Here is a 26042-nt window from a genome sequence, read left to right on the forward strand (position 1 = left end):
TAGAAGGAAGTATAGAGTGGTGTTCCCCAGGGGTTGGTATTCGGAGGAATCTACTGTATATGGTGCACGTCTCAGCCATAGAGACAGGCGAGTACGTCTCAGCCATATAGGAGACCAGCAGCCGCTCGGAGGGGAGACAGACGGAGCCGGCCCAACCAGCACCAACTGAACGGAAGACAAGTAGTAGAAAGAACCAAAATCAAAGGGTGACGTCACAGGAAAGAAAGGAAGTGATTGGTTGGCGAGTTTCTCTCTCTTTTCTGGGGCATTGGTTTGAATTAAAAGCTGGGATTAAAAACAAAACTTGAAAACGTAATTAACTAAATACATTAGAGATGGCTGAACAGGCAATGTGTTTCTGCTGTTGCATGTGGGAGCTGGTTGACCCCATTGAGGTCCACAGCGACCACATCTGTAGCATGTGTCTGCAGCTCGAGAAACTTTGGCTCCGTGTTGATGAACTGGAGTCCGAGCTGCGGACACTGCAACACATCAGGGAGGGAGAGAGTTACCTGGACACTGCATTCCAGGAGGCAGTCACACCCCCTGGGTTAATTAATTAAAATTTGATCCGTGGTCAGGGACGGAGGGTGCGACTAAGAGTGAGGAAGGTATGGGGCATCCAGGAGGTAGTGATGGAGGAGCCTCAGCCCTTGTCGATCAGGTTCGAGGCTCTTACGCCGTGTGGACAAGAACAGGGACTGCAGGGAGGATGTGCAAACTGACCACAGCACCATGGTCCAGGGGGCCATTCAAGTGGGGGGGAAGTAAAAAGAAACGTTGTAGTGATGGAGGACAATATAGTTAGGGGGATAGATAAGGTTCTCTGCAGCTGAGAGCGTGAGTCCCGAAGGCTGTGTTGCTTGCCCGGTGCCAGGGTTAAGGATATCTCCTCTGGGCTGGAGAGGAACTTGGAGTGAGAGGGAAAACATCCAGTTGTCGTGGTCCATGTAGGTACCAACAATATTGGAAGGACAAAAGAGGTTCTGCTGAGAGAGTATGAGCAGTTAGGGGCCAAATTAAAAAGCAAAACCACAAAGGTAATAATCTCTGGATTACTGCCTGAGCCACGAGCAAATTTACATCGGGTAAATATAATGAGAGCTAAACACGTGGCTCAAAGACTGGTGTGGGAGAAATGGTTTGTGGGACACTGACACCAGTACTGGGGTAAGAGGGAGCTGTTCTGTTGGGACAGGCTCCACTTAGACCGTGCTGGGACTAGGGTCCTGTCAAATCAAGTAACTAGGGCAGCAGAGAGAGCTTTAAACTAAATAGTATGGGGGGGGGGGGGGGGGGGGAAAGAGAGAGAAAGAGGGTTCAGCTGAGCAAAAATGTAAGAAGTCAAAGAATAAGGAGAAGGCAATAGAGCAGGATAGCACTGGGGGGAAATGAAAACCAGAGCGTGCCAGGAAGGGACAAAATGTATAAACATTAAAGTGTATCAGAAAGTGGGATCAAAGCAGGGAAAAAGGGTAATAAAACTAATGCACGTAGCATTCGTAACAAAATAGATGAGTTGACGGCACAAATAGATACAAATGGGTATGATCCGATAGCCATTACAGAGACATGGTTGCAAGTTGACCAGGACTGGGAACTAAATATTCAGGATTCAGGGATACTTGACAATTCGGAAGGACAGACAGAAAGGAAAAGGAGGTGGGGTAGCTCTGCTAATAAAGGATGAGATCAGTGCGTTAGTGAGAAACGATATTGACTCAGAAGATCAAGATGTTGAATCAGTTTGGGTGGAGATAAGGAATAATAAGGGGAAAAAGTCGCTCGTGGGTGTAGTCCATCAGCCCCCTAATAGTAGCTACACTGTTGGACGGAGTATAAATCAAGAAATAATGAAGGCTTGTAAAAAAAAAAAGGAACGGCAATAATCATGGGCGATTTTAACCTTCACATTGAATGGACAAAGTAAATTGGCCAGGGTAGCCTTGAGGAAGAGTTCATAGTGTATCAGGGATAGTTTCCTTGAACAGTATGTTGCGGAACCAACCAGGGAGCAGGCTATCTTCGATCTGGTACTGTGTAATGAGGCAGAATTAAAAAATGATCTCCGAGTAAAGGATTCTCTAGGAATGAGTGACCATAACATGGTTGAATTTCAAATTCAGTAGGAGGGTGAGAAAGTTGGATCTCTAACCAGTGTCTTAAGCTTAAATAAAGGCGGCAGAGTTGGCTAAAGAAGACTGGGAAAATAGATTACAGAATGGGACTGTTGAGCAGTGGCAGACATTTAAGGAGATATTTCATAACTCTCAACAAAAATATGCGCCAATGAGAAGGAAAGGGCGTAAGAGAAGGGATAACCATCCGTGGCTAACTAAGGAAATAAGGGATGGTATCAAATTGAAAACAAGGGCATACAAAGTGGCCAAGACTAGTGGGAGGCCAGAGGATTGGGACACTTTTTAAAAAAAATAGCAAAGAACGAATGAAAAAATAACAGTGGGAAGATAGATTATGAAAGTAAACTAGCACAAAATATAAAAACAGATAGTAAGAGTTTCTACAGATACATAAAAAGGAAAAAAGTGGCTAAAGTAAATGTTGGTCCCCTAGAGGGTGAAACTGGGGAATTAATCATGGGGAACAGGGAAATGGCAGAGACGTTGAACAAATATTTTATATCGGTCTTCACAGTAGAAGGCACTAAAAACATTCCAATAGTGGATAATCAAGGGGCTATAGGGAGGGAGGAACTTAATACCATCACTATCACTAAAGTAGTAGTACTCGGTAAAATAATGGGACTAAAAGCGGACAAGTCCCCTGGACCTGATGACTTACATCCTAGGGTCTTAAAAGAAGTGGCTGCAGAGATAGTGGATGCATTGGTTGTAATCTACCAAAATTCCCAGGATTCTGGGGCGGTCCCAGAAGATTGGAAAACCGCAAATGTAACGCCCCTATTTAAAAAAAGGAGGCAGACAGAAAGTAGGAAACTACAGACCAGTTAGCCTAACATCTGTCATTGGGAACATGCTGAAGTCCATTATTAAGGAAGCAGTAGCAGGACATTTGGAAAAGCATAATTCAATCAAGCAGAGTCAGCATGGTTTTATGAAAGGGAAATCATGTTTGACAAATTTGCTCGAGTTCTTCTGAGGATGTAACAAGCTGGGTGGATAAAGGGGAACCAGTGGATGTGGCGTATTTGGATTCCCAGAAGGCATTCGATAAGGTGCCACATAAAAGGTTACTGCACAAGATAAAAGTTCACAGGGTTGAGGGTAATATATTAGCATGGATAGAGGATTGACTAACTAACAGAAAACAGAGTCGGGATAAATGGGTAATTTTCAGGTTGGCAAACAGCAACTAGTGGGGGTGCCACAGGGATTGGTGCTGGGGCAGATTATAATTTAAACGGAGAAAGATTACAAAGTTCTTCAGTAGAGGGACCTGGGGGTCCTTGTCTTACTGCAGATGTACAGGGCCTTAGTGGTGCCTCATCTGGAATAGTGTGTTCATTTTTGGTCTCCTAATTGGAATTCCCTGCCGCAGAGAGTTGCTGATGTCAGTTCATTGGATATATTCAAGAGGGACTTAGATATGGCCCTTACGGATAAGGGGATCAAGGGGTATGGAGAGAAAGCAGGAAAGGGGTACTAAGGGAATGATCAGCCATGATCTTATTGAATGGCGGTGCAGGCTAGAAGGGCCGAATGGCCTACTCCTGCACCTATTTTCTATGTTTCTAAGCACAAAAAGTTAGTGTGCAGGTACAGCAAGTAATCAGGAAGGTAAATGGAATGTTGGCCTTTATTGCAAGGGGATATAGCATAAAAGCAGAGAAGTCCTGCTACAACTGTACAGGGTATTGGTGAGGCCACACCTGAAGTGCTGCGTACAGTTTTGGTCTCCTTATTTAAGGAGGGATATACTTGCATTGGAGGCTGTTCAGAGAAGGTTCACTTGGTTGATTCCGGAGATGAGGGGGTTGACTTATGAATATAGGATCAGTAGGTTGGGCCTATACTCATTGGAGTTCAGAAGAATGAGAGGTGATCTTATTGAAACAAATAAGATAATGAGAAGGCTGGACAGGATGGATAGAGAGAGCATATTTCCACTCAGGGGAAACTAAAACTAGGGTGCATAGTCTCAGAATAAGGGGCCGCCCATTTAAAACTGAGATGAGGAGGAATTTTTTCTCATTTGTAAATGTGTGGAATTCTCTTCCCAGAGAGCTGTTGAGGCATTAAATATATTTACAGCAGAGATAGACAGATTTTTGAGCGATAAGGGAATAAAGGGGTTTTGCGGAGCGGGCAGGGAAGTGGAGCCGAGTCCATGATCAGATCAGCCATGATATTGAATGGTGGAGCAGGCTCGAGGGGTCAAATGGCCTACTCCTGTTCCTATTTCTTGTGTTCTGTGTATCACTACTGCCCTGTAGACCATAAGCTTGGTGCCAGATTTGAGGTCCTGGTCTTCAAAGACTCTATTCCTCAGGCGACCAAAGGCTGCGCTGGTGCACTGTAGGCAGTGTTGGACCTGATCGCCGATGTCTGCCCTTGCTGATAGGCGGCTCCCGAGGTATGGAAAATAGTCCACATTGTCCAGGGCCGTGCCATGGATTTTGATGACCGGGGGGCAATGCTGTGTGGTGGGGTCAGGTTGGTCAGAGACGTGGACCACGTACAGTAGACACCTCAAAGCGCTGGAGAAGTACCACCAGCGCTGCCTCCGCAAGATCCTGCAAATCCCCTGGGAGGACAGACGCACCGACGTCAGTGTTCTTGCTCAGGGCAACATCCCCAGCATCGAAGCACTGACCACACTCAACCAGCTCCTTTGGGCGGACCACATTGTCCGCATGCCCGACACGAGACTCCCAAAGCAAGCGCTCTACTCGGAACTCCTACATGGCAAGCGAGCCTCAGGTGGGCAGAGGAAACATTTTAAGGACACCCTCAAAGCCTCCTGGGAGCCCCGGCCCATGATTGCCCTAAGTGGAGGAAGTGCATCCGGGAGGGCGCTGAGCAGCTCGAGTCTCGTTGCCGAGAGCATGCAGAAACCAAGCGCAGGCAGCGGAAGGAGCGTGCGGCAAACCAGACTCCCCACCCACCCTTTCCTTCAACCACTGTCTGCCCTACCTGTGACAGAGACTGTAATTCCCATATTGGACTGTTCAGTCACCTGAGAACTCACTTTTAGAGTGGAAGCAAGTCTTCCTCGATTTTGAGAGACTGCCTATGATGATGATGATGGTAGTGGTAAGTAGGACCACTACTCTGATATATTCATTAATACTTGGACTTCGGTATACAGAGCATAATTTCAAAGTTTGTAGATGACATGAATCTTGAACATGTAGTAAACAGTGAGGACAGTAACAGACATCAGGAGGACACAGACAGACTTGTGAAATGGGCAGACACATGGCAGATAAAATTTAATGCTGAGAAGAAGTGTGAAGTGATGCATTTTGGTAGGAAGGATGAGGATTGTCAATATAAACTAAATTATACAATTTTAAAAGGGGCGCAGGAACGTTGAGACCTGGAGTGTATGTAGACAAATCTTTGAATGTGGCAGGAAAAGTTGAGCAGGCGGTTAAAAAAAGGCACATGGGATCCCTGGCTTTATTAATAAAGGCATAGAGTACAAATATAAGGAAGTTATGCTAAACCTTTACTCGTGTTCCATTCTAGGCACCACATTTTCGGATTGATGTCAAGGCTTTAGAGGGCGTGAAAGAGATTTACTGGAATGGTCCCAGGGATGAGGGACTTCAGTTATGTGAAGAGACTGGAGAAGCTAGGGTTGTTCTCCATGGAGCAGAGGAGGTTAACAGGAGATTTGATGGAGTGTTCAAAATCACAAATAGTTTTGATAGAGTAAATAAGGAGAAACAGTGGCTGAAGGGTCAGTAACCAGAGGTGATTGACCAAAGATGGTGACGAAGAAACATTAAAAAAAAGCGAGTTGTTGTGATCGGGAACGCGCTGCCTGAAAGGGCGGTGAAAGCAGATTCAACAATAACTTTCAAAAGGGAATTGGATAAATAATTCAAGGAGAAGAACGGCACGGCTGTGGGGAAAAGGGGGAAGAGAGTGAGACTAGTTGGACAGCTCTAACAAAGAGCTAACACAAGTACAATGAGCCGAATGGCCTCCGTCCATGCTCTATCATCCTATGATTTGATAAGTAGCACAGATTTTGTCCTTCCAAAGTTGGGCTGTGTCTGAAGAGCCCATTTTGAGCTGTCTAATACAAGGGCGGGTCACTGCTGCTTAGTTATTGGGGCAATTTTGGTGTGACAAGCAGGATAATGGGTACATTCATTCTATTGTCTTTTGTGCATTCTTTCCCACCTACAGTGTGTTGATACCATTGCAGGCAAAAAATCTATTCATTAAAAACAAAACCACTGCAAATCTGGTGGCATTAAATAGACTGCCTGATGCCAACCACTCAGCTGACCAATTTATTTCATAATGACCTGGACGCTGAGCGAGAAATTAATTGCCTGTCTTAGCAGGGGCTTCCACATTTTTCCAATGTTATTTCTACAAATTAAATCCTCAGAGAAAAAAAGAGAGTCCTTGTGATTGAACAACTGTGCTGGATGCAAACCTCTCCCCTCCCACCACACTGCAATCCATCCTCAGTAGGAAAAATCAGTTCCCACAAAGATTACTAAAGAGGAACCAAGCATACTCTCCAGATTTGGGAAGTCCCTACCAAAATAACGAATATTTTATTATTATATTCTACACACTACTGAATTCTAATCTAATAGATGATCTGCTGCTAATAGGTGTACCCTCAGAAAATCGCGATGGCAATCAGGTTTCAAACGAACCGTACATTTGTTTACCAGGATTACTTCAGGACGAACCTGAGCATTTGGGCACCACAACTGAAGCTCAGAGAACATGTGGCATGGCCTTTAAAGTACATGGTGCCATCCCTGCTGAGTAATAAAAGTGACTTGCCAATGGATTCATCTGGAGGAGGTATGTCACAGGAGGTAACACAGTCTAGAAAATACTACAAATTCACAGCATTTTAAAAAAAGACTAGTTTGGGTATAGACCCTTCATCAGAAAGTTTTGATGAAGGGTTTACATCCGAAATGTTGTCATCTTTTCTCGCTTCAGGTTGAAAGATGGCCTTGCCAGCCCCTGCCCCCATCTGCCGCTGAAAGCATCATCCATGCCTTTGTCATCTCCAGACTCGACTATTACAATGCTCCCCTAGCCAGCCTTGCATCCTCCACCTTTCATAAACTTCAGCCCATCCAAAACTTTGCTGCCTGTATCCTAACCCGCACCAAGTCCCGCAATTTAAAATATTCAGCCTAGTGTTTAAATCTCTTCACAGCCTGAGCATCCCTACATCTCTACTTCCTCCTGCTAAGCCCTTTAATACTTGCTCTCACTGTTTATCTCTTCTAATATTTCACACTCCTCCTCCCTCATTGCAAAGTCTGCAACGCCCCTCGTGAAAACAGATGCAAAGTATTCATTAAGAATCATACCTACGTCTTCTGCCTCCACACACAGATTTCCTTTGTGGTCTCTAATAGACTTCACTCTTTCCCTAGTTATCTTCTTGCGGTTATTGTATTTATTAAACATCTTTGGGTTTTCCCTGATTTTACTTGCCAACATTCTTTCATGCTCTCTCTTTGCTTTCCTGATAATATTTTTTAATTGCACCCTTATACTCCGAGAGTTTCTGCAGTGTTGGGTTCTGTCATAAGCCTCCCTTTTATTCTTTACCTTACCCTGTATGTCCTTCGACATCCAGGGAGTTCTGGATTTGTTAGCCCCATCCTTATTTGTTTTGAAAAAGGGAACATACTTGCTCTGTACCCTCAGGATCTCCTCCTTGAATGCCTCCCACTGCTCTGACACTGATTTACCATCAAGTAGCCGTTTCTGGTCCACTTTGGCCAAATCCCATCTCAGCTCAGCAAAATTGGCTTTACCCCAATTGAAAACTTTTATTCCTGGTCCACCTTTGTCCTTTTCCATAACTGTCCTAAATCTGACTGAATTATGGTCACTTTCCCAGTGATACTCCTTCCACCTGCCCCTCTTCATTCCCCCAAACCAAGTCCAGAACCACCCCCTCCCTTATTGGGCTCGTTACATACTGGCTAAAGAAGTTCTCCTGAATTCATTTTCGGAATTCCGCACCCTCTGTACCATTCACATTACCTTTTTCCCAGTTAATATTAGGGTAGTTGAAATCTCCCACTATTACAGCTCTATAGTTTTTGCACTTTGCAGCAATTTGCCCACATATTTGTTCTTCTATCTCCCTTTGACTGTTTGCGGGTCTATAGCACACTCCCATATGGCCTCGTTTGATGACCCCTCGAATATACCATCCCTTCTCACAGCTGTAATTGTTTCTTTAATCAATACTGCGACCCCTCCTCCTTTTTTACCCCCTCTCTATCCCGTCTGAAAACCCTGTAACCAGGAATGTTGAGCTGCCACACCTGCCCTTCTTTCAGCCATGTCTCAGTAACAGCGATAATATCGTATTCCCAAATGTCAATCTGTGCCCTCAGCTCATCTGCCTTATTCCCTATACTCCTTACATTGAAGTATATACCATTTAGTATCGCCAAACTCCCCTGTTGTCTATTTTCCAGCCCTTGTTTCCTCAGTCTTCCAAATTCACTTTCCACTTCTCTGCTGCCCAATTCCAGCTTTGCTTCTCTCCCCACTGAACCTATTCTCCGATTCCCACCCCTCCGCCAAGCAAGTTTAAACCTTCCCCAACAGCACCAGCAAACCCTCCCGTGAGGATACTGGTCCCAGCTCTGTGGAGGTGCAACCCGTCCGGCTTGTACAGGTCCCACCTCCCCCAGAAATGGTCCCAATGCCTCAGGAATCTAATGCCCTCCCGCCTGCACCATCTCTCCAGCCACGCATTCATCTTCTCTATCCTATTTCTATAGTCACTAGCTCGTGGTACCGGCAGCAATCCGGAGACTACTACCTTTGAGGTCCTGCTTTTTAATCTCTCTTCTAGCTCCCTAAACTCTGCCTGTAGGACCTCATCCCTCTTTCTACCTGTGTCATTGGTCCAATATGGACCACGATCTCTGGCTGTTCACACACTCTCCCCAGAATGTCTTTGCAGCTGCTCAGTGACATCCTTGGCCCTGGCACCAGGGAGGTAACATACCATCCTGGAGTCACGTCTGCGGCCGCAGAAACGCCTGTCTGCTCCCCTGACTATTGAATCCCCTACCACTATAGCTCTTCCATTCTTCTTCCTCCCTCCTGTGCAGCTGACCCACCCGTGGTGCCACAGACTTGGCTCTGGCTGCACTCCCCAGAGGCACCATCGCCCTCACCGGTACTCAGAACAAAATACCGGTTGGAGAGCGAGATGGACTCCTGCACTACCTGCCTAGTCCCCCTCACCTGTCTGGTGGTCACGCACTCCCTCTCTGCCTGCACATTCTTAAGCTGCGGGGCGACCACCTCCTGAAACATGCTATCCACGAAATTCTCAGTCTCGCGGATGTACCGCAGTGGCTCAAGCTCCAAAACGCAGAACTCTAGTTGCTGCAGCTGGAGACACCTCCTGCACACGTGGTCGTCTAGACTGCGCCAAGCGTCCAGGACTTCTCACATGCCCCAGGATGTGCACTCCCCGGGACTGAGCTGCCCTGCCATCCCTCCAGTTAATGGACTCGGAACGATCGAGCAAAAATAAACTCTAAAATTTAGCAAAACACACCCAGCCGCTACTCAGCATACAGCTGATTTAATTAATGAGGTTTTGTAGATTAGAAATATCACTTATGTTTACTTTTTTTATATAATTGATTTTAATCTTCGCTCTCTTCTCCATATAAAGGACCAGGCCACCATGAAGGCAAAGAATATAGGAAACTATCCCTTTAAGACCTTGGCATTACATAGGAGGGGACTTGATGATCTGGTCTTCTCCAGGCCTCACTGTATATTGGGCTTTATTATGGACACCTACCTCAATTCTTTTACCTTTCCAAGTTTTCCCCATCTCTCCCGATACTAACTCATGCTGTGGTCCAGTTGCATAGATGCTAGAAGCGTCAGGTACCTTGCCCAAGTGATCATTCTTCATGTGCGAGTCTAGATAGCGAGTGTTGGTAGGATATTTCAATTATGGGGCACATCATAGCAGAATCCAATCTTTCCCTCACACAACATCCACACACTTTGCATCAAAGGTCTCGAGACAGTAATCAGGAGCAGAAACCCAGGCTCATTTTCTCTTCTCTAGCTCAGGGGTGCCTAAGCTAAATGTTGCACCCCAACTGCGATAAGACTGGAAATAATGTGGACGATGTTCTGATCTGTCTGGCTTACCCATGTAACAGACGGTGCCTTCACCCAGCATGCCATTGGGAGACTGAAAATAACAAATCCAAATTTTGACCAGCTCAGAAAGAGAACAGAGGAGCAGGTTGGAAGAAAGCTTTGGAGATGCAGAGTGAGGAAGACCAATAACTACAATGGTAAATCCAATGTCCTTATTCTTTCAATCTCCAGTTTGGCTACTCAATAAGATAACAAATGTAAAAGTAATGTGAATCGCTGCCAAAAGCAAGCTGTTGTATCTTTGGCAACAGTTCATATTATCTTGTTACCCATTTGTTACCCTCCATATTATATTGACTTGTGAAATGGGGAATTGACACAATGAGCAAAGATATTGGATTGGCCACCATAGGTATGGATGTCCCTCGTTCCCTCAATATAGTTCAGTTTTCATCTACAAAGCTTCCTTCCAACTCTGCTCCTCTTTGACCTGTTGAAACTGCACACAGACAGGTTGACTCCTGTGCTCAGCAGACACAAAACATTTCTGCTTATTTTATTGATCATACCTGAGCAAGTCTGGGGCTGTAATTAACCATTTCTTGTCGAATACAGTGGACTGAGTTAATGATATCCTGGCTAGATGCATAATGTTGAGACTGAACAGGAGTTGGACCATGAAAATATCTAAAAGAAAGAGAAAAAAATAAACATTCACTAAAAATAAAAACTTTAAAATAAAATTCATTCATGGGATGTGGGCGACGCTGTTCTGCTCCCTGTGGTTTATTTTAGTTGTGCAAGCAACAGCTGTTGCCAGAACACTGCAAGCAGCAATATGCAGAGGTCTAAGATTTGCTGAATTCCTCGTATTATACAATGTGCTGAAATGGCCCAAAGCTGAACAAATATTTTGGCAGCGACTCACCCTACGGTGCACGAAAGGCAGCCTTTTATTACTGGCTAGATGAGCTTACAATAGCTAGTTATATCTGTATTTAGGTGAGGCATGGTAGGAGATTTTGATCAGTGGCACAGCTGGGATTAGTCACTGCCTGAGCTTGGGTACTAACATCAGCCGAGTCATTTTGAGTGACCTCCTGCACAGATCAGTCAATTTACCGAGATCTTGTGAACAGTCCAAGGCCAGAGCCAGTTATTTTGAATTTAACAGCAATGATTCCATCCCCTGCACGATTTTCAAATAATGAGAATACTGACATTTGTAGTTCTACACTAATGGTAATTAGCCCGATAACCCAAGCAATAGTTGCACCCATCCACCTCAAAAACAACAGGAACCTGAACCCATTCCAGTGTATCAAAACAGAAAGAAATGAATAGGTCCTTAAGATAGAAATTTTAAAAAAATACGTAAAAACAATTAGCTGCATTTTTTCTACTGTATAAACTCATGTATAAGTTTAGAAAGTTAGTAGTCTTACACACGAGTCATTGTAGGGAATGGTACTATAACTCAGTCAGGGGAGTACACACCCGTTCATGGCCCATGCCCACAACCTTCTCTACTCTGGACTCTCCAGCTTCATTCCTCTTTTTGACGTTCCTGGAATCCAGCTCATTTCTCTCTCGATTTCAGTTTCACCAATTCCCCCCTCAAGCTCCTGGGCTTCACCTTGCTTATGGACAGTGGCCACACGATGTAAAAGGTCAGAGCACATTAAAAAATGTCCTGCCCTTTGCAATTGATGGGGCAGCTCCTCCATGGATTCCAGGTTATCTGGCCAGTCGGTAAGTACATGCAAGTTATCATTGAACTTTATTGGGAATCATGAATTGTCATTTTTTTTTCCCCCATGGTTTAACTATGTTTAAAACCTTATTTAGTTGATTAGATATTTCAGTTACTGAGGAAACATTGACAAAGGACACACATTTGTTGTTGACCAACTGGATTGGTTCACTTGCCACCGGTCTCAAATTAATATGTAATGAAATTTAATGAATAAATTTGCATACCAGCCAATTGCTGGAAGAAACTTAGTAGGCTGGGAGTCACATGGGAAGGATGAGCCAATTAGAAGAAAGCATGACAGAAAAGAACAAAAAGCATTCCATTTTTAGGAAGTGTGATTTATGTGCAAAATATTAACAGAGGGAGAGAGAGAGAGAGAGAAGAGGGAATACAGAAAAGCAATGCGAGAATCTCTGCAAGAAGAAAATAACAGCTATCACTGCTGGAGCAATTATTTCTGCAAGGTATAAAAGAGGCTTGAAGGATTTCTCCTGTATGAAAAGTGATAGTGCAGCACTGCTGCCAACCATGGGGAAAAAGAACTGATAAATGATGAGGTTCCTATACTCCTGTAGCAAGGGGAGAAAGGAGAGATTATGCTTTTCTCAAAAAGCTACCATAAGTGTACCTTGAGGAACAACTCATTCCTAGAAATTAGTGTCTCTCGTGTTGGACAGTTCAGCCACCGAAGGACTCATTCTAAGAGTGGAAGCAAGTCTTCCTCGATTCTGAGGGACTGCCAATGATGATGATTCTTAGAAAGTTTAGTCTCCTTGTACAAAAACGACGCGGCTATCAATCCAGAAATAAAAATATACCCTAGTCACCGTTCCTGTAAGAAAATTGTAGTTAGGTAACCTTAAAATTCTTGTATATAATTTCTTATTCTGGACACAGGCTCGGTTCTTTGCCTTGAAAAGAAGCATCCAAATCCCAAGTAACACTGGAACTGTTACAAAACAGTGCAAGGCTATTAAAAGGAATAGCACCCTCTAGATGGTGCCTGTCATAGAATGCAATATGGAGGTTGTTGAATCTGTTCAAATGTCAGTACTTAAGTTTGTTCATGAATGTGTGTATGATGCATCTACCAGTTTGGGTCACGCAGTCCTAGTCTGTAATCACAACCCTACCTGTCAGCCTTCTTCAAATTCAATGCAAATGTCTTCTTTGCGTTCTTCTCCCCCAGGTCTTCGTATTCTATGGCTTCCTGTAACTTCACCTTCACAGAAAAAAAATCTCCAACAATCAAACGATATTACAAACTGCATGTCCCACCCACCTGCTGTGCGCTCATACACCACCATCTACCCGCACCCCACCTTGCCGTTCTGATCCACGGACCCTCCTACTCCCCTCACCTGAAGTATTATGGTAGATTTACTGGGCTCGGTCTCCCATTTTCTTTACAGCTTATCCCTCTCAAACAATTTCTTAAGGAACTAAACTTCAGTTTTCAACTCAAAATTGATTATACTGAACTTAAACTTTCCCTCCTGTGGTCAGCCCCCAAGACACAATAAAACCACACAACTGAGAAGAGGAGGAGAAACGCTTTTACCTGGGACCATTCGATCAATGAAATTTAATTCTTGGCCAATACCTCAGCCAAATAAGACTTAAAAAGGTGAAAAGCAATACAGTGCGGGAAATACAACTGCAAGTTCAGAAAATCAGAACTTTCTTGTAGAAAGTGAACTTCTGCAAAAGATAAATATTGGGGAAGTACACCATTTCATAGTGTAAGAAACTTGGATTAAATGGATAAAATGTGGCTTTTTCTGGACATGGAGTATAAGCAGGTGCAGCAGGGCAACAAATGTTCAGGGCCAGCCCCTATATTGAATAGGGCTGGGAAAGAAGACATGGCGAAGATGACCCCACATTAATCAAACTATAAAAGCATTAGTAAATAGGGATTTGGAATACAGGCTCACAGAACATTAGGTTATTAAGGCTATCAAAAACACTAATGGAATTCCAGATCCCCCCCTCCCCGCCCAGGTATAGAATATAAAAGGCAAGAGGTAACGATGAGCCGACATAAAACCTTAAGACGACCTGTTCGAGGACTGTGTGAAATAGTGGGTTCCACGTTATAGGAGAATATTGAGGCTTTGGAGATGATACAACACAGATTCTCACTAGGATGTTGCCAGGTATGAGGAAATACAAATACGAAGGAAGACTAAAAAAAATTGGATCTTTTTTCATTAGAGAACCACAGATTATGGGGCAGTATGATAGAAGTGTTTAAAATTCTGAAAGGTTGGGACAGAGTAGATAGCAGACTGTTTCCGGTAGTTGAGGGTGTCGGAGCGAAAGCCCGTGTTTACTGAATACCTCGCTTTCGGCACATTCTGAGATGACGCCTGCTGAGTTAAAAATTCAAGCAGCTTTTCTGATTAGCATGCATTGGAAATTTGGATCAAAGCAGAGGATGGCTCCACAGAAAAGACGCTAGAAGGTCTGAGAGTCAGCCAGCCATTTGGTCACCTGTGTGTTATAGTAATAAAATATATGGCAAGTGTCGATCGTGGCAAAGACCGGATTTCAGGACGTTGGCTAGCTGGGCGTTTAGTTTACATTATCAGTGTCAGTATTTGTATGTATTTTTGATGCACTATGATTTATTGATGGTATGTATGGAATATAGAGTTCAAAGACCTGATTTTGTATAAGGGGTGAGAGAAAACGGTTTTAAACAGACACTGGTAAATGGAACGCGTGTGTCACACAAGCAGGCAGCATGCACTGGTTTTGTGAAGTGTATGTCTCAGTAACTCTCATTCTGGTTTTGATGTTGTATGGAAGTTTAAATAAAGACCTGATCCTGCCATAACTACAACGGAGTGTGTGTGTAATCTGACGCTTATAGCAACGAGAAGGAAAAAGAGCAAGCAAGCAGTCCAAGAGAGGTCAAGAACGAAGGGGCGTACATGCAAGAGATTGAGGTCAAAGTCAAAGGCACTGTATCTGAATGCGTGAAGCATTTGCAACAAAATAGATGAATTAATAGCAGAGATAGAAATTAATAGGTTTGATCGATTAGCCATTAGAGAGACATGGTTGCAAGGTGATCAAGGTTGGGAACTAAATATTCCAGGATACTTAACTTTTAGAAGGGATAAGCAAAACAGAAAAGGGGGAGGGGTATCTCTGATAATAAAGGATGGGATAAAGGCAGTAGTGAGAAAGGATCTTAGCTCGGAAAAACAAGAAGTAGAATCAGTTTGGGTGGGGCTAAGGAACAAGGGGCAGAAAACATTGGTGGGAGTTGTTTATTGGCCCCCGAACAGTAGTGGTAATGTAGGACAGAGTATAAATCAGGAAATTAGAGGTACATGTAACAAAGGTAATCTTAGACAGTCCCTCGGAGTCGAGGATGACTTGCTTCCACACTAACATGAGTTCTCGGGTGTCCAATGTGGGACCTACAGTCTCTGTCACAGGTGGGGCAGACAGTGGTTGAAGGAACGGGTGGGTGAGATGCTTGGGCTTCAGCTTGCTCTCAGCGTGGAGACTTGGTGTTCGGCGCCTTCTCGGATGCTTTTCCTCCATTTTGTGCGGTATTGGGCCAGAGATTCCTAGGTTCAGTGAGGATGTTGCACTTTTTCCAAGGAGACTTTGAGGGTGTCCTTAGTGTTTCCTCTGCCACCTGGGGCTCCCTTGTCGTGTCGAAGCTCCGCGTAGAGTTCTTGTTTTGGGAGTTTCGAATCAGGCATGCAGACGACGTGGCCCACCCAACGGAGCTGGTCGAGTGTGGTCAATGTTTCAGTGCTGGGGATGTTGGCCTGAGCGAGAACACGGACGTTGGTGCGCCTATCCTGCCAATGGATTTGCAGGATCTTGCGCAGGCAGCATTGGTGATACTTCTCCAGTACTTTGAGGTGCCTGGTGTACATAGTCCATGTCTGAGGCATATAGGAAGGCAAGTATCAATATTGCTCTGTAGACCATGAGCTTGGTGCCGGTTTGAGGGCCTGGTCTTCAAACACGCTCTTCCTCAGGCGACCAAAGACTGGCACATTGGAGGCAGAGTTGGACTTCATCATCGATGTATGCCCTTATTGACAGTAGGCTCCTGAGGTATGGAAAATGGTCACATTGGCCAAGGCCTCGTCATGGATTTTGATAATCGGGGAGCAGTACTGCGTGGCAGGGGCAGGTTGGTAGAGGACCTTTGTCTTATGGATGTTTAGTGTAAGGCCCATGCTCTTGCATGCCTTGGTGAAGGTGTTGACGATGGCTTGGTGCTCGGCCTCAGAGTATGCGCAAGCATCGTCTGCGTGCTGTAATCCAATGACGGAGGATGGGACGACCGTGAATCTGGTCTGGAGGCGGCGGAGGTTGAACAGTTTCCCGTTTATTCTGTAGATTAGCTCCACTCCAGCGGGGAGCTCACTGAGGGCGAGATGGAGCATTGCAGCAAGGAAGATCGAGAAGAGTGTTAGTGCAATGACACAGTCTTGGTCCGAACGTGGAATGGGTCTGTGATGGATCCGTTGGTCAGGATCACAGCTTGCATGGTGTCGTGAAGCAGGCGAAGGATGATGACAAATGTTTGGGGGCAGACGAATTTGAGGAGGACGCTCCATGATCCCTCACGGTTGACAGTGTCAAAGGCTTTTGTGAGGTCAAAGTCGGCCATGTACAGAGGTTGGTGCTGTTCCCTGCATTTCTCTTGGATTTGCCGCGCAGGATTGAAGATCATGTCCTGTGCCCCTTAGTGGGCGGAATCTGCATTGCGACTCTGGGAGGAGCTCTTCAGCCACAGGGAGAAGGCGATTGAGGAGGATTCTTGAGATGAATTTCCCTGTGACAGACAGCAGGGAAATTCCTCTGTAGTTACCACAATTGGACTTGTCGCCTTTCTTGAAGATGGTCACGATTATGGCGTCTGAGATCTCCTGGCATGCTCTCCTCCTTCCAGATGAGAGATAGGAGATTGTGTATTCGTGCCAAAAGTGCTTCGGCGGGGATTCCATCTGCTCCAGAGGCCTTGTTGTTCTTCAGTTGGCGGATGGCCTTTTCTACGTCGTGCCGGGCTGGGGTTGTGCCGAGATGGTGGTGGGTAGCATGCTGTGGGATGGAGCCGAGGACACTCACGTCGAAGACAGAGTCTCGGTTGAGGAGATCTTCGAAGTGCTCCTTCCAGTGAGCACTGACTGCCTCTCTGTCCTTGATGAGTACCTCTCCGTTTCTCGGCCAGCAGTGGGGTAGGGCCTTGGGTGCTTGGGCTGTAGATGGTCTTGACTGCGCTGAAGAATCCACACATGTCGTGGTTGTCAGCTAGCTGCTGGATCTCCTGCGCTTTCTCCACGCACCATCTGTTCTTTAGGTTGCGAGTTTTTTGTTGGACCTCGGCCTTCAGACATCTGTAGAGCTGCTTTCTTGCTCTCGAGATGTGTTGCTGTTTCCAGTCCAAGAATGCCTTGCGCTTGCGGCTTATTAGCTCCTGGATCTCCTGGTCGTTCTCGTCGAACCAATCTTGGTGTTTCCTGGTCGAGTGACCGAGCGTCTTTTCGCAGGTACTAATTATGGGGGACGTTAATCTACATGCAGACTGGGCAAACCAAACTTGCAGTAATAATGTGGAGGACAAATTCATGGAATGCATACAAGATGGTTTTCTAGATCAGTATGTTGAGGAACCAAGAGATCAGGCTATTTTAGATTTGGAATGTGCAAAGAGAAAGGGCTAAATAATAACCTTGCAGTAAAGGGGCCTTTAAGGAAGACCGGCCATAATATGATAGAATTTTACATTATGTTTGAAAGTGATTTAGTTAAATCCGAAACTAGGGTCTTAAATCTAAACAAAAGCAAACTACGTAGGTGTGAGGGGAGAGTTGGCTAAGGTAGATTGGGAAACATTAAACGGTATGGCGATAGATAAGCAATGGCCAGCATTTATAGAATTAATACATAATTTACAACATACATTCCTATAAAGGCACAAAAATCCCACAAGAAATATGATCCAAACATGGATAATGAGAAGTTAAAGATAGTATTAGATCAAACAAAGAGGCTTATAATGTTGCCAGAAAGAACATTAAGCCTGAGGATTGGGAGAGTTTTAGAATTCAGCACAGGAGGACCAAGAAATCGATAAAGAAAGGGAAAATAGAATACGAGAGTAAACTAGCGAGACACATAAAAACAGTCTGTAAAAGCTTCTATAGGTGTGTAAAAAGGAAAAGATTAGTGAAAGTAAATGTGGGTCCCCTACAGACCGAGACAGGAGAAATTATAATGGGGAATAAGGAAATGGCGGAGAAATTAAACAAATACTGTGTGTATGTCTTGTGTACGGAAGACGACACAAAAAACCTCCCGGAAATAATGGAGAACCAAGGGTCTAGTGAGAATGAGGAACTGAAAAAAATTAGTATTCGTAAAAAATTATTACTGGAGAAATTAATGGGACTGAAAGCCAATAAATCCCCTGGACCTGATGGCCTACATCCTAGGGTTTTGAAATAGAGATAGTGGATACATTGGTTGTCATCTTCCAAAATTTCATGGATTCTAGAATGGTTCCCACGGATTGGAAGATAGTAAATGTAATCCCACTAATTAAGGAGGGAGAGAGAAACGGGGAACTACAAACCAGTTAGCCTGACATCAATAGTAGGGAAAATTCTAGAATCTATTATTAAGGACATGGTAACAGGGCACTTAGAAAAGAGTAATAGGATTGGGCAGAGTCAACATGGATTTATGAAAGGGAAATCATGTTTGACAAATCTGTTAAGAGTTTTTTGAGGTTGCAACTAGCAGAATAGATAGTGGGGGGGGGGGGGGGGGGGGGGGAGTAAAAACAGTGGATGTGGTGCATTTGGATTTTCAGAAGGCATTCGATAATGTGCCACACAAGAGGCTATTAAACAAAATTTTGGCTCATGGGATTGGGGGTAATATATTAGCATGGGTTGAGGATTGGTTAACCGACAGAAAACAGAGAGTAGGAATAAACGGCTCATTTTCCAATTGGCAGCCTGTAACTAGTGGGGTGCCACAAGGCTTCAGCCCCAGTTATTTTCACAATCTATATCAATGATTTGGATGAGGGGACCAAATGTAATATATTAAGTTTGCTGGTGATACAAAGCTAGATGCGAATGTAAGTTGTGGGGAGGATGCAGAGACTTCAAGGGGATATGGACAGGCAAAGTGAGTGGGGAGAAGAGGAGCAGCCAGCCCCAGGACACAACGCGGGTCACAACCTCCCGCCGGGAATGAAGTCGGACCAAGGATGTTGCCAGACCAGAGAGTCCCCGGACTAGAGAGGTACAACCTGTACTTGCCATTGAGGGAGTGCATTGAAGGTTCACCAGACTGATTCCTGGGATGTAGGGGGAATTGTCCTACGAGGAGAGATTGAGTAGACTAGGTCTAATTTGACTAGTGTTTAGAAGAATGAGAGGTGATCTCAATGAAACATATACAATTCTTACAGGGCTTGACAGGGTAGATGGCTGAGGAGTCTAGAACCAGGAATCAGTCTCAGAAGGGGTCGGCCATTTAGGACCGAGATGAAGAGAAACTTCTTCACTCAGAGGGGGTGAATCTCTGGAATTCTTTTCCAGAGGGCTGGGGGGGGGCTCAGTGTTTGAGTATATTCAAGACAGAGATTGATAGATTTTAGGATATTAAGAGAATCAAGGGATATGGGGACAGTGGAGTTGAGGTAGAAGATCGGCCATGATCTCATTGAATGGCGGAGCAGGCTCGAGGGGCCGAATGGCCTACTCCTGCTCCTAATTCTTATGTTCTTATGTTAGAAGGCAGGAGAAACTCCAGAGTTGTGAAGCTGTGAAATGCACTCCCAGGGCAAGTGATCGAGGTAGAAACGACTTCAAAATTCAAGATTAGATTAGAGAGATGGTTGAAGGAAGAGAGATTGAAGGGAAATGGAAATAAGGTGGGTAATTGTGATTGGGACTATTTGCTCACGAGGAGTGTAAATGCTGACACAGAGTGGTTGAGCTGAATGATCAGCAATCAGGAGCAGGAACCCTGTGCGATCTTCTCCTCCCTAACCAAGGCGTTGAGAAGCTTACTGTCGAGTCCCGACCACTGACATCAGCAGACTGGGAATCCAAACATGGACCTTCCGGGTCTGCGTGCCTCAGCTGCTCATTGTTTAAATCGACAGAGGCATTGGGAAGTGCAACGTGACTTCAATTTCTGACCGAGCATACTGAAACAAAATCCCTCGGTGAAACCCAAGCAACTCTCAGTTAGATGATTTGATTCAATATTTAAGGCTTTGTTCGGCGTGTCTCTTTTTTTTCTCCTGTTGTTAGTTGCCGTCCTGACTTGGAGAAGTCTTGACATTTATCCCGCTTATATCAGTGTTTTTCATACTTTAGAATGATGCAGTTCCCCAGTTTTTCCTTTTACAGCATCCTATCTTGGCCGAGCTCTATCCTTACCTTTTTAACCGGTGGGTGGAAACAGTCAGAATCGTGGGAATTGCCGTCCGTGCTGCTGCTCTCACTGTTCTGATCGTTGTGTGTTTCTCTGCAAGGGGGACACAAGGAACACATTACACAACTGCCCTCTCAAATCTCATTCCTCTGACTCGGACCTCTTGTGTATCCCTTGGCCCATCAGCAGCAGCACCTTCAGCCACCTGGTTACCGCTCTGGAATTCCCTCCCTCAATCACTCTGCCTCTCGACCGAACCCACTTCCTTTAAAGATTCTCCATAAAACTTACCTTTTCACCCAAGTTTTTAGTCACCCCCCCCCCCACACAAATGCTAGTTGTTGTATATACTAGAAGATCTCGTGAGTTAGAGGATACACAGTTTTCTAATATAGTGTGTTACCAACAACGGAAGATGTGCTGCGGAGTGAAACACTTACAGGCAATGCATGCTATACGCAAGACTTTTAATAGGCCGGAAACTGCGGCCTCGCAGGATGCGTATGAAGTGCGCACTGACCGGCGAGGCCTCGCAAAGGCCGGCTCTTGGGGCATGATGCGCATGTGGCGAGAACCAGCTTTTTCAATCTGTCAAAATTTCTATAGGCATATAGCCTACATTTATCAGCGTAAGAGTTTTAACACATAGAAAAATTAAATGTAATTAGTAATTTTTATATTAAAATCCCTGTCCATTAAGGCAAGTTTATTTTTAACCCTCTTAAAAACGCATTTTATTTTAAATTCCGCACCCCCCCAAAAAATTTTCTAAAACATTCAATTTAAATTAATTTGAAATATGTGAAGTGTTTTTTTTTTATTTATTGCGTTGTGTTTCTTGTTTTGGGGTGTTTTTTCTGATAGTAATGGGAGCTTGTAAAAACAGAGTTCCCATTATCAATGAGAACACTAGCTAGTGATTGGTGGTCCAGGCTCACGTGATTCCAGCCTGTACTTGCGTATCTGGAAGACATGTTCCCGTACGCTGTACAGCGAATGAAAGCCTCTGACCGGAATCTTACGTTCCTCCGGGACCGCCAGGTATTTTCGTAGATTTTTTTCGGGTCAGAAACCTTGGTCCGAAGGAAGCCTCCGACTGAAATTCCCCCCCATTATATTGCAAGTAGGAAGTCAAGACCGGTGAAACAGGGGATAACTAATGAGCGCATGCAGACATAATTCAGTCGGCATTAAACTCATGCATTTTGCCATTAATTTTATACATTGCCATTATTAAATTCCTATGTCCACATGAATTAATTGATCTTGACTGAACTAATCATTCGTCACTAATTCATCAAAACAACACAAACTAAAAGCGGTGAATAAACTAAAATGATGTTTTGCAAAGGGAGGCGTAGGAAATTGTATTGACGTACTGTTTGCGGAAGACAGCTGCCAGCACCATGGCACTGTGATGATTGAAGCGGCGAATGATAGCAGCATTGCTGCTCTCCTTGTTGGATTTAGAGGACGACAATGTTGACGAAGTCCCATAACCCTGTGAACAACAGTTTTCGCTGCAGTGAGGCCGGTAGATAAATAACTAACTTAACACGAACACCAAATTTAAACCCCCAATCCAGTCTATTCTCTGCATTGTACACTACATCTGAGAAGGAACAAACATACAGCTCTGCATCCTATAAATAAACGTATGCCCTTTATATAGTTCCCCCGACCCCAGTCCCAAGTACATACACTGGGCCCGAGGTTGAATATGTGTAGTCCCCTGAATAAAGATCTCAAATCTGTCCTGATTGACAGTGAATAGATAAAGAACTTGCATTTATATAGCGCCTTATGTCCCCAGGATGTCCCGAAGCATTTTACATTCAATTAATTACTTTCGAAACGTAGTCACTGACGTTTTGTAAGTAAACTCTGCAGTCCTTTTACACACAAACTGTAAATGAATTCACTGACCGCTTAATTAGTTTCTGGGGATGTTAATTGCGAGAAGACTGTTGGCCAGGACACGAAGCATGCCCTGTTCTTCTTCAAGTAATCCCATTGGATCTTTTACATCCACCTTAAGTGTCTCAGTCGAACATCTCTAACAATATAACACTCCCTTAGTAGTGCACTGAAGCACACCACTCTACATTACATGCTAAAATTAGGGAGTGGCCTTAAACAAACCGAGCCAAACGGAGACAGTCCATAACAGAGTACAAGCAGTGCGTCTCGGTCTTCAGCACATACGCCCCATCACTGGAAACTACAGACGAGATCAAAGAGGAATTCTACTCCAGCCTCGAACAATCCCTGACCCGAGTCCCATCAGGCGACAAGCTGATCCTCCTTGGCGACTTCAATGCTAGAGTTGGAAAAGACAGAACTCTGGGGAGGTGTGATTGGCAGAGAGGGGGTAGGGAAAGCCAACTCCAATTGCACCCTCTTCCTGACGCAATGCTTAGAACACAGCCTTGTCATAACCAATACCTTGTTGTCAGAAAGACAAATGTAAGGTTTCATGACAACACCCTCGCTCCAAGCACTGGCATCTGTTCGACGACGTCATTGTCCAAGCGAGGAATCGCAAAGAACAGCAACAGCAATAATGCCACAGGAAAATCAACGCTGGAGCACTCAAAGACCCTGCTAAGAAAGCTCTATTCAGCCAGCGCCTGACTGCCAACTTGACGACTCCCAGACACGCAGAGTACCACATCGCCTGATCTGTCCTCAAGGCCTCCATAATCAGCACCTGTGAAGAGACGAGGAAGCAGCAAGACTGGTTCGACAAGAACGACCGGGAGATCCAGGAGCTGATGAGCTGCAAGCGCAAGGCATTTCTGGATTTAAAACAGCAACACAACTTAAGAGCAGCAAAGCAGCCTTACAGATGACTGAAGACCGAGGACCAGAAAAAACTCACAACCTAAAGAACAGATGGTGGGTGGAGAAAGCGCAGGAGATCTAGCAACTAGCCGACAACGACGACACGATTCTTTAGCGCAGTCAAGACCACCTACTGCCCAAACACCCAAAGCCCTGCCCCACTGCTGGCCAAGAACGGAGAGGTGCTCATCAAAGACAGAGAGGCAATCAGTGCTTGTTGGAAGGAGCACTTCGAACATCTCCTTAACCAAGACCCTGTCTTCGACGCACGTGTCCTCGACTCCATCCCACAGCATGCTACCCGCCACCATCTCTGCACAACCCCAGCCCGGCACGAGGTAGAAAAGGCCATCCAACAACTGAAGAACAACAAGGCCTCAGGAGCAGATGGAATCCCCGTCAAAGCACTAAAACATGGCGGAGAATACATGACCCCCTTTCTCTTATCTGGAAGGAGGAGAGCATGCCAGGAGATCTGAGGCGCTGTAATCGTGACCATCTTCAAAAAAAGGGGGCCTGCGGTAACTACAAAGGAATCTCCCTGCTGTCGACCACAGGGAAAGTCATCGCAAGAATCCTCCTCAATCGCCTTCGCCCTGTGGCTGAACAGCTCCTCCCAGAGTCGCAATGCACATTCTGCCCAAGGGGCATAATGGGCATGATCTTCACCGCACGGCAAATCCAAGAGAAATGCAGGGAACAGCACCAACCCTTGTACATGGCCTTCTTTGACCTCACAAAGGCCTTCGACACTGTCAATCTTAAGGAATTATGGAGTGTCCTCCTCAAATTCGGCTGCCCTCAAAAGTTTGTCACCATCCTCCACCTGCTTCACCAAGACATGCAAGCCGTGATCCTGACCAACAGATCCACCACAGACCGGGGTCAAGCAAGGTTGTGTCATCGCACCAATGCTCTTCTCCATCTTCCTTGCTGCAATGCTCCATCTCGCCCTCAATAAGCGCCCCACTGGAGTGGAGCTAAATTACAGAACAAACGGGAATCTGTTCAACCTCCTCCGCCGCCTCCAGGCCAGATCCAAGGTCGTCCCATCCTCGGTCACTGAACTACAGTACGCAGACGATGCATGCGTCTGCGCACACTCAGAGGCTGAACTCCAAGCCATCGTCAACACCTTTACAGAGGCATACGAGAGAGCATGGGCCTTACATTAAACATCCGTAAGACAAAGGTCCTCTACCAACCTGCCCCCGCCACACAGCACTGCCCCCCGATTATCAAAATCCACGACGAGGCCTTGGACAACGAGGACCATTTTCCATACCTCAGATGTCTACTGTCAACAAGGGTAGACGTCGATGATGAGGTCCAACACCGCCTTCAGTGTGCCAGTGTAGCCTTCAGCCGCCTGAGGAAAATAGAGTATTTGAAGACCAGGATCTCAAACCCCGCACCAAGCTCATGGTCTACAGAACAGTAGCGATACCTGCCCTCCTATATGGCTCAGAGACATGGACTATGTACAGCAGGCACCTCAAAATACTGGAGCAGTACCACCAACGCTGCTTCCGCAAGATCCTACAAATCCATTGGCAGGACAGGCGCACCAATGTCAGTGTTCTTGCTCAGGCCAACATCCCCAGCATCGAAGCACTGACCACGCTCGATCAGCTCCGTTGGCGGGCCAAGTCGTCCGCATGCCCGATATCAGACTCCCAAAACAAGCGCTCTACTCGGAGCTCCGACACGGCAAGCAAGCCCCTGGTGGGCAGAGGAAACGCTTCAAGGACACCCTCAAAGCTTCCTTAAAAAAGTTCAACATCCCCACTGACAGACATAATAGCAGGAGTCGGCCATTTGGCCACTCGAGCCTACTCTGCCATTCAATAAGATCATGGCTGATCCGATCATGGACTCGGCTCCACTTCCCTGCCCGCTCCTCATAACCCTTTATTCCCTTATTACTCAAAAATCTGTCCATCTCCACCTTAAATATATTCAATGACCCAGCCTCCACACCTCTCTGGGGCAGAGAATTCCATAGATTTACAACCCTCAGAAGAAATTCCTCCACATCTCAGTTTTAAATGGGCGACCTCTTATTGAGACTATGGCCCCTAGTTTTAGTTTCCCCTGAGTAGAAATATCCTCTCTGCATCTACCTTGTCGAGCCCCCTCATTATCTTATATGTTTCAATAAGATTACCTCTCATCCTTCTGAACTCCAATGTGTATCGGCCCAACCTACTCAACACCTTTCTTCATAAATCAATTCCCTCATCTCCAGAATTAACCTAGTGAATCTTCTCTGAACAGCCTCCAATTCAAGTATATCCTTCCTTAAATACGGAGACCAAAACTGAACCTGTATTCTAGGTGTGACATCACCAATACCCTGTACAGTTGCACAGGACTTCTCTGCTTTTATACTCCATCCCCCTTGCAATAAAGGCCAACATTCCATTTGCCTTCCTGATCACTTGCTGTACCTGCATATTAACGTTTTGTGTTTCATGCACAAGTACCCCCAGGTCCTTCTGTACTGTAGCACTTTGCAATTTTTCTGCATTTAAATTATAATTTGATTTTCTATTTTTTCTGCCAAAGTGGATAACCTCACATTTTCCCACATTATACTCCATCTGCCAAATCTTTGCCCACTCACTTAGCCTGTCTATATCCCTTTGCAGATTTATTGTGTCCTCTTCACAATTTGCTTTCCCACCCATCTTTGTATCATCAGC

At 45.2% G+C, this 26042-nt stretch overlaps 1 protein-coding gene across 2 annotated transcripts in view; it reads right to left on the bottom strand.

Moving 5' to 3' along the window:
• The window catches only part of gtf2h1 (general transcription factor IIH, polypeptide 1), a 95693-nt gene that overhangs the window by 46106 nt on the left and 23545 nt on the right, over nucleotides 1–26042 (bottom strand). For both annotated transcript variants that reach the window (XM_070898656.1, XM_070898657.1), the window contains 4 exons: nucleotides 21873–21994; nucleotides 20499–20586; nucleotides 13188–13276; nucleotides 10868–10985 (listed from right to left, as the gene is read on the bottom strand). In XM_070898656.1, coding sequence (XP_070754757.1) covers nucleotides 10868–10985; nucleotides 13188–13276; nucleotides 20499–20586; nucleotides 21873–21994 — 417 coding nt within the window. The remainder of the gene's footprint in view (nucleotides 1–10867; nucleotides 10986–13187; nucleotides 13277–20498; nucleotides 20587–21872; nucleotides 21995–26042) is intronic.

Source organism: Pristiophorus japonicus, chromosome 14 (assembly GCF_044704955.1).
Source record: "Pristiophorus japonicus isolate sPriJap1 chromosome 14, sPriJap1.hap1, whole genome shotgun sequence".
Lineage (NCBI taxonomy): Eukaryota > Metazoa > Chordata > Chondrichthyes > Pristiophoridae > Pristiophorus > Pristiophorus japonicus.